Source organism: Rhinopithecus bieti, unplaced genomic scaffold (genome assembly GCF_001698545.2).
Source record: "Rhinopithecus bieti isolate Rb0 unplaced genomic scaffold, ASM169854v2 scaffold_13558, whole genome shotgun sequence".
Classification (NCBI taxonomy): domain Eukaryota; kingdom Metazoa; phylum Chordata; class Mammalia; order Primates; family Cercopithecidae; genus Rhinopithecus; species Rhinopithecus bieti.
Window position 1 is genome coordinate 961,873 of NW_016808198.1, and position 15,291 is coordinate 977,163.

The 15,291-nt window shown below is 36.6% G+C and overlaps 1 protein-coding gene across 1 annotated transcript in view; it reads left to right on the forward strand.

The window, feature by feature from the left end:
• DCDC1 (doublecortin domain containing 1) overlaps positions 1–15,291 on the forward strand; it is a 393,105-nt gene that overhangs the window by 128,820 nt on the left and 248,994 nt on the right. Inside the window, exons 4-6 of the mRNA XM_017885762.1 lie at positions 7,451–7,552; positions 10,862–11,025; positions 14,104–14,229. Coding sequence (XP_017741251.1) covers positions 7,451–7,552; positions 10,862–11,025; positions 14,104–14,229 — 392 coding nt within the window. The remainder of the gene's footprint in view (positions 1–7,450; positions 7,553–10,861; positions 11,026–14,103; positions 14,230–15,291) is intronic.

Genomic DNA, 15,291 nt, shown 5'->3' on the forward strand with positions numbered 1-15,291 from the left:
CTTTTACAAAATACATCATAGCTACTGCCAGGACCCACATGCCTGATATTTTAATCCCGATTAAATATAATTTTAGGCACTAAGTTAATTTAGACAAAGTGAAATCCTTGTTGCAATTCTTCTTGAGATATTCTCATTTATAAAGGGCTTATAGAAATTACTTGGCTTAGGACATGACACACAAGCAATTTTCCTTTGCCACTGTCTTCTGGAAAGTGTTGAACATTTTCATATACTTAACTTAAAATTGCAACTGGATACAAGTTGATTTTTTTGTGTGTGTGTGCAGAAACATATGCCTTATTTTGGAAATGTTGTCAGTAGTCACAGAAAACTGGGGTAAGAGTATTTTAAAAAATACGATAAGGAAACAATGGAAAGTGACTTTAGATACTCACAAGGAAGGAATGTGGGCCCACTCCCAGGGTCACTGTGAAGCTGATGAGGGCCATTTTACAGGGGTCTCCTTTGGCCCTTCCGCCGCTCCAGCCCTCCATTAGGGCTGGCAGATAACCCAGGCTGTTAATACCACCCTTTGTTCAAAACTTGCTCTTAGGAAAAAGACATGCCATACTTTGTTTTGAGCTAAGATAGTAGTTTAGAATTTTTTTTTTCTTTTCTGAAATCAAAGTTCTTTCTTGGAATCTACTATGTAAAATAGATAAAAGTAGGATCTACCCTGTTTGAAACCAGGATAGTGGCTGCTTCCACATAGTCACTCATGAGATCTGATTCCCCATATGAAACCACTGTCACCCAACCCCCTAATCCCAGCCCTACCCCAGGCCTCTGAGGGATCCCAGGAAGCTGAGATTGAAAATCACAGCCTTAGAGGATCAATAATCAATGAGGCTGAATATGATTTCCCCTCATGCAGCTGTGGCATTTTAATTGTGACAAAGGAGTGAATCTCTAACTGAAATTTCAAGTATTGGCAAGTTGGTGGGAGAGGTATTTTGAGGTTAGAGTATTTGGGCTCACTCCTAAAATCCTACCCCATAGGCAGCCACCTACTTTACATACTTCGAAATGGTGAGCTCTGCTGTAGCTTACAATGGAATTTTAAAATATCTCTTTCCAAAAAGTTATTTTCTTCAGTATACCTTTTCTGGGCTTAAAAAAAATTTGATTGTTGGCACAGTTACCATTTAGATTGATGAAGTTTAAGAATTTTATAATGTGGCCAGGTGCTGTGGCTCATGCCTGTAATCCCAGCACTTTGGGAGGCAGAGGTGGGTGGATCACCTGAGGTTGGGAGTTCAAGACCAGCCTGACCAACATGGAAAACCCCCGTCTCTACTAAAAATACAAAATTATCCAGGGTGGTGATACATGCCTGTAATCCCAGCTACTCAGGAGGCTGAGGCAGGGGAATCATTTGAACCTGGGAGGCAGAGGTTGTGGTGAGCCAAGATTGTGCCATTGCACTCCAGCCTGGGCAGGAAGAGCAAAACTCTGTCTCAAAAAAAAAAAAAAAGAATTATATAATTTGTTTTCACTTAAGTGCATTTTCATTTCCTGGGACAAAATTTAGTGGCTCTTTACTTGTTAAATAATATTTAAAGATATCTGTATTAGGCATTAAAACACTTTTGCTTATATAGTATATAGCATAAATATATGAATTTTAATTAAATTTTGTTGCCAAAATCCCATAATTTTAATATTTTGTTTGTGATTATCACTTTGAATATTAAAATTAGACAAGTTTACTGTTTGATTTATACTATATAATATATTTGAGAAAATATCAAAAATATGGATATTCTAAAACCATCTTGCAAGTCTATAAAATGGAAAAGTAGTACCTGTATTTTATTTAGTGTACATATAATGTTAATTGAGTTAGAAGTGATTTTCTGTATTTGAAAGTGACTTTGAACTCTGGTTGGGTAAATATTTTTTTCATGGCTAATTAGCTGCTTACATAAGAAAATATTTCACTTTAATTTTGTGTTCTTTGATTTAGGTAATAACTCAACTGTGTAATATTTTCTATGCCTTTAAAATTTTCATTTAAATTTTCATATATTAGAGCTTCTAATATTAGATATAAGAGTAAATTTTATTATCTATAGTTAAAAATGTCATTGGACTTGCATTCTAAAGATTTCCCTGCCCCTTATGAGTAGATGTACCTTGGTGAAGTCACTCAACCTTTCTGAGAGTCACCTGTAAAATCCAGTTGCTTTGAGTATTGAGTTCATATAGGTGACAGTGTGTCTTGCACTCTGACCTACTGTGCGTATGTGGAGTGGATGCTGTGCCACACTGCCCAGATTCCCTCTCAGGACTGAGATACCCATCTCCCCCACTGCCACAGCTATATCCTTCTTAGATAATTGCCCTCAGTGTAAAGGAGCTGCTTCTCCCAAGATTAGGCTCCCACCCTCGGGGCAGCCTGCATCCAACATTTGGTTGGTACACAGATGCAAAGGCATGTCTCCCTTTTCTTGATTCTGAACAACCTTAAGTGCCTTCCCGGTTCTAGAGCTCCCACCAGAGGCATTTGTTGCAACTGCGTCACAGTTCAACTTGTTTTGCCCATCTGCCCATTGTTTCGCTCATTCCCTCACCAACGTTGGTCCTGAGAGAGTTCACAGTAAACTTCCTGCAGGCAAATCTTGGTCTCAGAGTCAGTTTCAGGGGTCCCCAGTCCAAGACAACATGTAAGTTAACCTTATATGTTCATTATGTGTTTAATTATGTTCACCTGATATATGCCAGATAGTTTTGTATGGCTATTTTATATTCCTTTCCTTCACCAGACCTCTAGTAATAAATCCTGTTACAGTACGGCCAACCAACTTTGGCAACACACTGCGGTGTCATTTTTCTATTATTGCCTCTTGACAGCATTGTATCCTGAGGCATTTTGAAGCTTAGGTGTTTGGCCTTCTGCTCACGCACAGAAGAGCTTCCTGGGTGGTCTGCCCAGTGGTTATGGAGAGTTTGGGAACCTGCTGTTCCCCCACAGCTAGTTCTTAACCAGACTTATAGCATTAAAGGCCAGATAATAGTACTGAACCAGGCCTTGTACAAGTCCTTAAATAGATGTCATAAGTGATTACAGGAAAGCTCATCAAAGAACCACATTGGCTCATAACTGCCCATTCAGGTCAGCTTTCCCTATATAGTTTAAGTTTCCCTATATAGTTCAAGTCAATGCCTCTATAATCTTCACAGTCAATAAAATGTTTTTAATACTTTGTTGACATTTTTATGCCTTCACAAATACTCCCCGTGAACAGTTATATTTACATTGATTTATTTACATCCATAAATGCAAACATAATGTTTCTGAAATATTAACCTACCTACAAATTTTATTTCCCAGTCTTGCTAATAAACAAAGAAGCAAATAGCATAACTCTGATAGAACAACAGAAACTGCCCATTTCTCAGCATGTCAATTGTTAATATTCTGGTTTGAGCCACTGTCATCCTGGCTTCGGATTGCTTTGCCTCCTACAGTCTACTCCAAGGCAGCAGCCATAATGATCCTTTTTGAAATGTGTTAATAAGTCAGATCCTTTTACTACATTATTCCAAACTCAGCAATGATTCCCCATTTCATTCACTACCCCTTACCTCTCTGATTTCTTATGTACTTTCTTTCTGCATCACTCTGCTCCAGTCACACCAGCTTTCTTATAGTTCCTGGAACATACTGGGCGCGTTCCTGTCTTGCTTCATTGCGATACTCTTCTCCTAGTTGTCCGTTGGGCTAACTCTTTTACCTCTAAATCTTTGCTCAAATGTTTTCTCTCTTTGAGGCTTATCCAGATCACCCGATTCATATAATGACCAGCATATCCATCACACTGCTTGATCCCAGGCCTGTATCCCCTGCCCTGCTGTATTTTTTCTCCTTTACATAGCACCACCTTCTAACCCACACAGGATGCATTTACCATGACGCTAATGAAACCTAAGCTTAGGGCCCCTTCCCTGCATAATTCCTGTAAAATTTGCAAACGTGATATATTTTAACTACAAGTGGTTAAACCTGTTGTCTCTTTCCACTTCAATTTCTTCTCTTTCATATCCTCTCTTGTACCACATGATTTTGAAATGACTGCACACATTTTTGAGGTATGGCTAAGGAGAAATTGAATTAGGGATACATTGAGTTGGGTGTAGTGTAATCTAGTTAGTGTTTTGCAGTCACTTCTTTATATAGGTCAGTTAATACTAGCCATTTTGGTATGGAAAGAGCTTCCAGGAAGACAGCTACTGCCTGTTGACCTTATAGTGTACTGTTTTCTGATTGGTGCACTAGAGTGCTTGGCACCAAATGTATGTGGGTAGGTGGTGGAAGAGAAACATGGTATGAAATTAACAGAGCCAATTAATTGGTAGAATATTTTTCCACATTTTATAGCTCGTATTTTAAAGAAATATGATTGAGGTTTTCCAAAATACGGCATCGGTCCTAAAACTTTTAATGAAATGACCAATAAAGTTGTGATGCCAAAAGAAACTGCTAATCAAGAATAATTTTTTTTATTAACCAAGCTAGAGATAAGGCCGGATTATCTTTCTGTTCTCTCTTTAGAAAATGTTACAGAATTACTATATGAAGAGGTGATTAAACACAATGAAGTAAAAACATGTGCTTTGGATAGTTAATGAAAATATTTTGTGACTTTTCTGAATTTTAATGTTTTGCTATGTATCAACTTTTTAAATCTGTGTAAGTTGTTTTCTTATTCTGAGTATTTCATAACTAGTTTTGCATTTGTAGTTTTGCACTGTTTTTGTTAAAGAAGACCCACCAAATTATATAAACTTCAGGTCTCACAAGATCCAGGTGTACCCTGAATATGCTATATGATTTACTCATTTGTTGTGTTCTGCTTATTGCTTATTGTTGGCCTCTCCCTCTAGTCCAGCACAGGGTAAACATGTTGAGAGCAGGGATCTTAGTTCACTGATGCTTTTTAAGTTCCTGAACAGTGCTTGGTACCTAGTAGGCACTCAATAAATATTTGTCAAGTGAATGAATTGACATTACAATGAAACTTCAGTGTTAATCTAATTTAGTTTAGCTTAAGAAAAGTCAATATTGACATGAAGGAAAGTAAAAAGACTGTGGTGAATAGAAAACACTCTTGTAACTCTGTACTTTGTGTTACTAAGGGCATAGACGTAACTTATTCCTATTTCTAGATGTTTCTTCGGTAGTTGTTAGCTGCTATGTGCATCATTATTTTTTAGGTTCTATGACCTTATTCCTTGGGACCCAAGGCTAGCCTCAGCTGGCTTTCTGCATCATCCCACTCCAAGGGTGAGAATTTAATTTTAGGGCTGTAAGGAGGTGCGGCCATGCAGAGAACTACTGGGAAGCCAATACAGCAGCTGATTTTTCTTAAGCCAAGAATTGGGCAGGAGGAAAATAAAGGTAGACTATTTTTTATTTTTCTATATCTAAGTCAATCATAGAAACTCTCTCTTTAGAGAGCTATCTTTATTTAAACGTTGGATATTAGAAATAAAAATATTCCTCAGGCAAAGGAGGAATAAGTACATAAATATATTTTGTATATATATATTGCATTTTAAAATAGGCATATTAATATAGAGCTTATAAACTAGAGCTGAGCTTTAAGAAAACAGAATCTCATAAGATTTCAGTTTGGAGAATTTTTAGGTTTCTGGACATACAGTAAAAACACATTATATGTATGACTAGTGAGGGCAGCCTCCCTTCACTTAAGCATCTAAACTTTTATATAACCACTAAAACATCTCTTTTTTAAAATGCCCTTGTAGGATTTACGGAGGTCATAGCCAATTTTTATTTTTATTTTCGAGAACACTTTGCTGGACGTAGAAGGGAAGCCTTATTATCAGTAGTGAAGAAAGTAGTGAGCTAATGAAGGTGTTAGGTGTTGACCAAGACCTTTCTGCTTTCTCAGGTTAGCAGTTAGCACTTGGCACTGCTATTTTCTAGAATATAATTTGCTGCACTCTGACTCCATGTCTAGCAAGTCTCGACAAAGGAACATCAATAAGTTCTCCAAACTGAGCTTTTGTCAACACTAACCTTGCAGAATACATGCCACCTAGAATTGTGACCTTCATTGCTAAATCTCTCGTTGCTTGAGAGTTTTGTTCCAAAGTTGAGCCCTGAAGAGATTATGGCTACAGTAAGAGTCTTTTCCCACATTATTTTCCATAGGTTTGCAGGCAAAAGTTGGGATTACAAGGTTCCTTGGAAAAGTAGAGAGATTTTTTTTACTCAGAATTGTATCTTTACTCAGGATTATTACTTAAAAATAATCCTCAGTGCACCAAGACTGAAAGCTGTAGGGTCTCGACTGGACTATCAGTAGCTCAATGAATGTCACTGACTGGAATGAAACCTACCTTTCTTGACATTACTATTTTATTTTATTTTTTTATGACTAAAGGCTGAGAAAGTGTTACTGAAACACATTATTTCTAAAACAGATTGAGACTAATTAAATACATTTCAAAACTTTCTCAAAATATAAAAAAGGTAGTTTTTTTTTTTTCATTTTAAATAAGTATTCTCCCAAATTATCTTCTGTGGAAATAGCACTAGAAATAAATAAAATGGCTCTGCTGATGTGATGGGCATATCAGAAAGGGAAGAAAATAACTTTTGAGAAAAAAAATTAAAAGCAGGGATTTAAATTATTCATCAGGCCCCTGTCTCAGCTGCTTCCTTTCTTGCCTGGTGAATGGCACATCCCACATGGATCCTCCGTGTGGTCGGAGGGGTGGTGTTCACTCTAGTGAAGCCATCCTGTCGGGACTGGTTTATTCAGATCCTTTTGACCAGAATGTTTGCTAGCATTTTTTTTTCCCCAGCGAGTGTTACATAATGCAATATTATGAATTTTATCTCTGTTCTCACCAACTTGTTGGATATGTGCACTTAAAATGGATGACTTTCATCATACTGTTATGCAATAAATCTGTCAGGTTAAATTTCCTTTTAGTGAGCCAGAAGATGAGCTGAACGCTGATATATTTAAGTATAAACCAAACATAAATATTCCTCACATTATTTGTGGCTTTATGAAGAACCAAATGAGCTAGTGAGATTGCTATTTACTTTTTTTTTTGACACTTGCTTCATTTAAGCATCCACTGTGGTCAGTGATTCCTCCTTTAATGTCCACATTTTCTTCTATTATAAGATTGTAGGGTGTGCCAGTCAAATTAGACACTGAAACCAAAAGGAGAAGCAGGAGCCTTTCTTTTCTTTTAGTGCTGTTGATTTCCTTTGGCAGTTACCTACTCACGTGTGTTTATACAGTCTGTCCTTGCTTTGCACAATTCCCATGTGCACAATTTTCAGTTGACACGATACCAAGAAAAAGGACGACTACCTAAATTTGTCTATGTGTGTATGAATATATGTATGTATGTATGTGTGCATGTATTTATTTTTATTTTTGAATGTGTTTATTTTCAGGTATTTGAAAATGGTAAAAACACTGGCGAGATCTCTGTTGGTATCAGGAAAAAAGATCTGGGATCTGATAGCCCAATTCAGACTGACCATATGATGGAAAGAGTGAGTTTACTGACAGTTTACTTATGACTTTAAGTGTCTTGCAAGTTAATTGCAACTAATTTAGACAATTACATCTTAAAGCTGTTTGCAGAAGATCAATGATTTGTTGATCTGTAAAGACTGATATTGCAAAGATTGACTTCTGAATTTCTTAGGCTTTCAGTGTTAGTATAGTGTTAACTTCTGAACTCCATACCTAACAGTTTCTTAATCTTTTTCATGCTTATATTTGGAATCTGTCTATGCTCGGCCCTGGTTTTGATACATCAGGATTTCCCTCTTGTTTACACTTTTAAAAAAGTGCTATATTCAGTGGAGAGTATGCCCTGGATCTAGGGTATTTCTAAACCCTAGATTCTGAGTAATTAACATGCAGCCTTGGTCTTCTCCCCTGCTCATTGTGAGCAAGTACAGCTAGTTTTGCTTACATCTTAGGCACTCTTACCTTTTCCTGTTTTCCAGACAATTGGGATGTTTCTCAGGCAAAACCAACATGTTCAGGGTCTTTATTTTGGGTCTTTGTCTTGCATAAAAGGACACTGAACAGCCTGTTGCTTACAAATTGGGGTTATGCACCCGAGCGCACACCAGTGTTTTGGGCTCTCTTGCCTTGCCTTTGCTCTGTAACTTGCTCCCTTTTTCTCCCTTCAGTTCAGCACCCTCAGACTTACCTCTCCTGGTGGTATCTATTACCTGGCTTTTACAACCAATCAAAAAAGTTGTATATGAATTGGGATGCTGTCATTGGATCATTAGCTGGACCTGGAAGAGAGGAAGAAATACTACTCTGATTAGAGAGAGAAAGATCCAGAGCCTTGACTGGTTTCTTTTACCATAACATACCTGATTATACAAATCACCATGACACAAAGGCCTTCATAGGATTTTCACCTGTCTCCCCCGCTTTTTACATTAGAATATTTTACCAGCTTGGGCAACATGGCAAAACCCCATCTCTACAAAAAATTTTAAAATTAGCCTGGCATGGTGGCACGTGCCTGTAGTCCCAGCTACTCGGCGGTGAGGTGCAGGGATCACTTGAGCCTGGGATGCTGAGATTGCATTTAGCTGAGATCACACCACTGCACTCCAGCCTGGGCAACAGAGTGAGACCCTGTCTCAAAAAAAAAAAAAAAGGAAGATATTATTCTATAGAAACTTTTCGTATTGACTTACAGCACACTGAAATTGAGCTGTGCTGTGCTTCTGTATGCAATAAATCTGGGGCAAAAACATTAATTAGGGGCATTATAAAGCTCTTTGAGAGAGTCCTTGTTACACCACCCAAGGACAACCACTCTCTTGTGTGGACACATGTCTCAATCACTAGCCCACTAGCCTAAGATGTTTCACACTCTTTTCAGATTCTTGAACAAATTCTTATCCTATATTATCCTATAAAGGCCTGGTGATGATAGCTTTAAAGATAAATGGGTGAAGATTATCACAGTTTTTGGTTGCTACAGCAAAGCCATAACCAATGACCTAAAGATGAAGGGCACAGAGGCCCTTACCTCCTGTAGACTGTTGAATGCTCATCTTTGAACACCTAAAATGCAGTCTGTCACCAACTTGAGAAAATAGAGATTGCAATGCAACTCCTGTGAAAGTGAATTTGGTTAAGTGGTCAGGTGCTGACATCGCATGTCTACCTCTCATCCCTCTTCTTTGTACACACATTTCTTTCCTGGATCAGGCCTTAAATCTTTTGTATCATTCCCCTTTATAAAAAGGTGGTGCCTGTAAAGCAAAATCTCTGTGATTTAAAAAATGATCAGCATAACATGTTTCCTGAAATAATAGCAAAGCAATAAAAATAAGCTCAAGGGCTGAAACAACACAAAAGTACATGTTGGGCTTTAGAAATACAATCTATAGATTTCAAAATATGTTTGCCGTTTCAATGGAAAATAACCACGGCAATATAGATTTTTACTTTCTGACACCTTTGCCTCTTATACACCTGAAGAGGAGAGTAATGATCATTTTTAGTTCAAAGGAATTGGTTATGCTGGATGAGAACTATTAATGCCTTTCCAATGCTCAAGACTTAAAGTCTTCAGCTAATGAAAACACTAAATTGGAGATACTATTATGTATCTCTAATTGGGACAAAACCTAATTCTTAGGTCCTATACATGTAGTTTCTGGTCAAGGGAAATATTTGCTCAGTCGAGTTTACAGCCAGTCGTGAGACACCTGAGATATATGGCAGACCTGTGACTTTCCCTTCTTTCCTCTAAGCCTCAGCATTTAGCACTTCTCAATATACCCTTAATGGGAATTAATAGAGGAGCAAAAAAGAAAAGAAAATAAAGGACCCTCAACTGCAGTTAGGCCAGAAAAGACCACAGCTATATCCACATCCCTGCAGGGATTACAGAGTAACAAGAAATCGAGAAACACAACAACTGACAAGGGACGGATGAAAAGGAAGCCCATGACAGAAGGCTGGGGGAGGAGTGATGGATAGGGTGGAGTGCAGAGCAGGGAAGAGCAGAGGCCAAAACACTTAAACAAAGGTGACAGAGGATAATGAAAAATGTCTTTTCAAATACCATATGCAGCACAGTTCTGTTAGATTTACTTTATATTTGAAATTTGCCCTAAATTAGAAATATCTTGATAATTTAGAGACTCTAAATGCAAGATCGAAGCAAACACTGACAATGCTATTATTTTAAATATTAAATGACAGCTTTTCATACTTCACACTTCAATGATGTCTTACTCACAACTTAAAAACATTCATTATTGAAGATGTCCACAAGCTATTTCAGGGTTCCTAATTAAAGTGCATCTAGAGAGAGATCTTTCTAACTGAACCAACTTAGGCTAAAAGTGATTTTAATTTTGGCAATTGTCCTACTATTAGTTACCTGAGATTTGCTGGGGACAGGGAGCTTGGTGATTGTAAAACTTGAACGTGGTCTGGATGGCCCCTAACAAAATGTGTAGCTCAGACAAGAAAAGAGTAACCCTTATCAAAGAGGACCGTTACCATGTGTAGAAGCTAAATGCTCTTTCTGTAAGACTGTCACATCTGCTTTCAGTCCCCGTGCCAAAGGGTCAGAGCTCAATCACAAGCCTGTGGCACCCCCTGCTGGTTAAAAGCCCATGCTCATTTTGTTACTTTACACTGAGCTAAACATTGCTGTCATTTCACACTTCTTTTAACATTCTATATGAATTTAATTATCATTTGTTTGGACTTCATTTGTTACAGAGTAGAGACAGTTTATTACAGATGTTCCCATTTCGGGTTATTTATTCTCCTCTATCCCCTTTGCCCCCACCACCCCCAACCAGTTACTTCTCAAGATTCATCAAAGGCTTCGAGGTTCTTCCATCAACCCACCAGGCCTCAATTTTTCCTCAGTGCGGCTTTTTGATGAGAATGGCCAAGAAATTAAGAATCCACTTTCGCTGAAGAATGAGCAAAAAATTTGGGTCTCTTATGGTAGAGCATACAGGTAGGAGCAAGGGATTTGTTTTCTGTCCTCAATCTTTCCAGGGGTGAGCTAATTTGAAAGGGGATTTGAGAAGTCAAGTAGCACCCTTTATGAAAGATTTTTTACTTTGAATTCCAATAAAATTTCAGAGGTGTTTTTGCAAGGCAGTATTGTTTGTGGAATATGACATCTCTTTCTCTCTCTCTGTCTCTCTCTCTCTGTGACTTTCTGTCTTAATGCCTTGTCATAGTTTTTGAAGTCTGCCTGTCAGCACAGCAAGAGGGATTTGTTCATGTCTGAGTAGTCACCTTAATGATAGCAGATGGAAACGCCACGGGGGGCCCAAGCCCATCACACTGTCATTGTCGCACACTGCCCTGACCTGCTTCCACTCCTCTATTTTTTTGTCCCTTTTTAAAGGAGAAATGGATGGTAATTGAAAAGGATCTTAAGCAAGATTTATGAAGCTGTAGACAACATGATTCCCCACTATCTCTCTATGTTTTCACAAATAAAGTCTTAACCTTTTAAGCACCAATGACAGGACGGCTAAAGATAAATTGGTAAAGCTTATAAGCCCTATCCTATCAAAGTTATATTCCTCAAAAGCACCTTACATTATCCCACAATAATTACTGGTTATTGCTGAGCATTGTGTAAATTTTTGTAGATTGGTAAATTCCTGCATAAAATTATCTGTGTTTCTGAGGAAAGAAAAAGGCTGCAGTATATGGGCAGTGATGAGCTGGGCTGTTGTGTTCAATATCTAGAAAATTTATGCATATTTTGACAGAACACATCCAGATGAACTCTGAAACTGCTTGTCAGGAAACTTAAACACACTTTTCTGCCTATTTTTAATTTTTTTTAGCTTATTACCTGTAGAACAAAATAAAGGAAAATAATTTTTCATATAGAGTATAATTGATCATATATTAACTATAATGAAAATAGCGTGAATAAACCTAAATCTTAGCAAAGCAAGGGCTGTTGGATTTGCTATATATCCAAATAGTTAAAATTTCAAATACTGAAACAAATGTACTCAGAAATCCATCAAGGTTTTGGAAAAAGTTGCTAGAATAAGTTGTGGGTCGCATGTTACAAAATTTTATTTCATCTGTCCCAGTAAAATAAAATGCTTGATGATTTCTTAGGCTGTGTAATGTAGACAATTAAAAAATCTCTAAGGAATGGTAAGTTTTTGTCCATAAATTTCAAAATACAATTTAATTGCATTGTAAGTAGAGTTGTTTTTACAATGATAAAAACTGATGAATTTTAAAGTGGCAAGAATTCTTGAATAATCTCGTAAGCCCTTCCTATTACAAGGATAGGCTTTAATAAAATGTGTCATTATTATTTCTTTTTAATATTATTGTCAAAGTGAAATTAATGACTCACTAATTTTGATACTTTTAATGATGTTTGCTATAATGCAGCGTTTTAATAATATTAAACATTTGTTTTAGCTAATTAGATCATATTTGTGGAATAACTGGTAAAATGCAAAAAAATCTGAGATATTCTAAAATCAGCTGAGAATTGTTGTCAGAGAAATTTACCAGTGCATATATTTATTTGTATTTCATTATGATTTTAACAGTTTAATGTATTTTTTTTTTTTTTTTTTATTTTTATTTTTAAAGTTTAATTTTTTTTTTTTTTTTTTTTTTTTTTTTGGTTTCCAATCCAACATAAAACACCAGGAAACCATTACAGCATTTTGCTACCATGGGAATATTTAAAATGTATATGTCTAAAAAGTTATTGCCATCTAGTTTGAAATATGTTGAGAAAACGTGCAATACATACTAAGTAAATGGTTTTCATTTTCAGTAAGTAATTCTACTGTGTCTAATTTATGTTGATTTGAAGGGGTCAAGCTACTCATTTGTAAAAGATTATTTTTGCCAATGTCAACTCCTATTTTGAATACTTTATTTTCCCTTCAAATTTTATTTTAAAAAATTTAAATCTAAGAAAACTTGAAAAAATAGTGCAATGAACTCCTGTATATCTATCTTTCATCTAGATTCACTAATTTAAAGAGTTTGCCACATTTGTTTTACCTGTTATATCTCCCATCTCTCCCTCCCTCTTGAGCGGCTTGAAAGCCATTCCAAACATTAAAATTTCACTCCTAAATGCTTCAGGTCACATAACTGAAGAAGAGTTATGTGTCACCACATTATAATATCTAATACAGTCAACAGTGATGTAATATCCTCTAATATACACTCTCTATTCAAGCTAATCAAAATATGCTTTAGAGCTCTTTGTAATCCAGTATCCAAATACACTTCCTTGTATTAGTTATTTTCTTTAGTTGTCTTTAATCTATAATATTCTTTTAATCTTTTGTTTTGTTTTGCATGACATTAATTTATTTTTCAAGAGTCCAGGCACTTTTCTTGTAGAATGTCCCACATTCTGGGTTTGTCTGAGTGTTTTCTCATAATTAGATTCAATTTAAATATTTTTGGTAACAAGACTACACAGGTGATGTCGTCGATGTTTAATTCTAGAGATAAATAGCAAGTCTCAAGCAATTTAGAGAAAAATGGCTGATAGTGTACAATAGTGGCCATTGTTTTCGTTTAAAATCTGTTTTTGATTTTAATTTCCAAATTCACTTAAAAGTGTGCCTAACAATATGTGATATGAAAATCAAATCAGCATAGCATTTAGTGAGCTCACAAAAATAGTTGTTTGTGGCCAAATATTAATAATTCATTTAATTATCAGCTCCCAAGATTACTATAGATATATTTGATTACTGTTATACATGAAAAATGAACATTATATGAATGACGATTTTTCTTACAACTAAATACTTGGCCTTAATTATTGTAATTATTATTTTTAAAATTACATATGTTGAAACTATTTTGGCATATTATAGATCAGCTAAATAAACTGAAGTATACATTTCAGGTGTTAGTATAGAATACCAACAATAGTGCTATATAATAGGAAACTCACTTATTTCTGAATTTTATTAGACACTGATAATGTGTATTTTATTGTTTATTTGTGCTCAAATTTCACTATTTGTATAATTCTGAAGATAGTTTTGATGTTTTTTCCATTTTTCAGACCTCCACTAAACCTTGCTTTGGGTTTGACCTTTGACCGAGTGAGTGCATTTGCCAGAGGTGACATCATGGTTGCATATAAGACCTTTTTGGATCCTAATGCTGTTCTGCTACCTGGATGTGGCAAGTAAATTAACAAGTAATCTTGTTAAAGATCTAGTTAAAGTAATTCAAATCACTTAATTCAGAATTTTTCAGAGTAAGAGATTCGAAACACTAAAAGATGCTCTTTCAGTTGTCTTAAATAAGAATTGTTTCTTTTATTGACTTATTTAATGGTATAATGAGGTAGTGCCTAAAAGACTTGTTAACTTTTCCTAGTTTTAGAAAACCATATGGGGCCATGAGCAAAGCATAGTTTCTGCTTTGCAGAAACAGCAATTTTGTTTGAAACGTAAAAGCTGTTTTTAGTGGTTATTTCTAAATTAATCATTTTAAATGGAATCATTAAAATATAAAATATGTTCTGTGTATGAGTGTTCACATTTAAACTTCTTATCTGATGGTGATACATTTAAAACAAAAGCAACGTTCTGGGGACTTGTTGGGGCAGTGAAGAGCAGGAGTTAGAAGATCTAAGGAGGCACTTTGCTTCGTCTCTGCTCGTGATTGTCCAGGAGCTGGTTTCTTTCTTTTTTTTTTTTTTTTTTTGCCGAGTAGGGATGGAGTCTTGCTCTGTCGCCCAGGCTGTAGTGCAGTGGCGCGATCTCGGCTCACTGCAAGCTCCGCCTCCCGGGTTCACGCCATTCTCCTGCCTCAGCCTCCCGAGTAGCTGGGACTACAGGCGCCCGCCACCACGCCTGGCTAATTTTTTGTATTTTTTTAGTAGAGACGGGGTTTCACCGTGTTAGCCAGGATGGTCTCGATCTCCTGACCTCGTGATCCGCCCGCCTCCACCTCCCAAAGGGCTGGGATTCCAGGCGTGAGCCACCGTGCCCGGCCTGGTGTTGGTTTCTTATCTGCAAATAATACAAACTGGCTTTTACTGAGTGTTGACCATAGGCCTGGCACAGTTACAAATTAATTGGATAAGGATTGATTTAATTCTCACAATTATCTTACTCCTATTATTCTGTATTACTCTACTCTTACTCCATTTCTCAGAGACAGAAACCAAGGCACAAAGAGAGAAGTAATTTGTCCAAAGTCACACAACTGGTACATGGTAGAGTCAGGATTCTAACCCAGA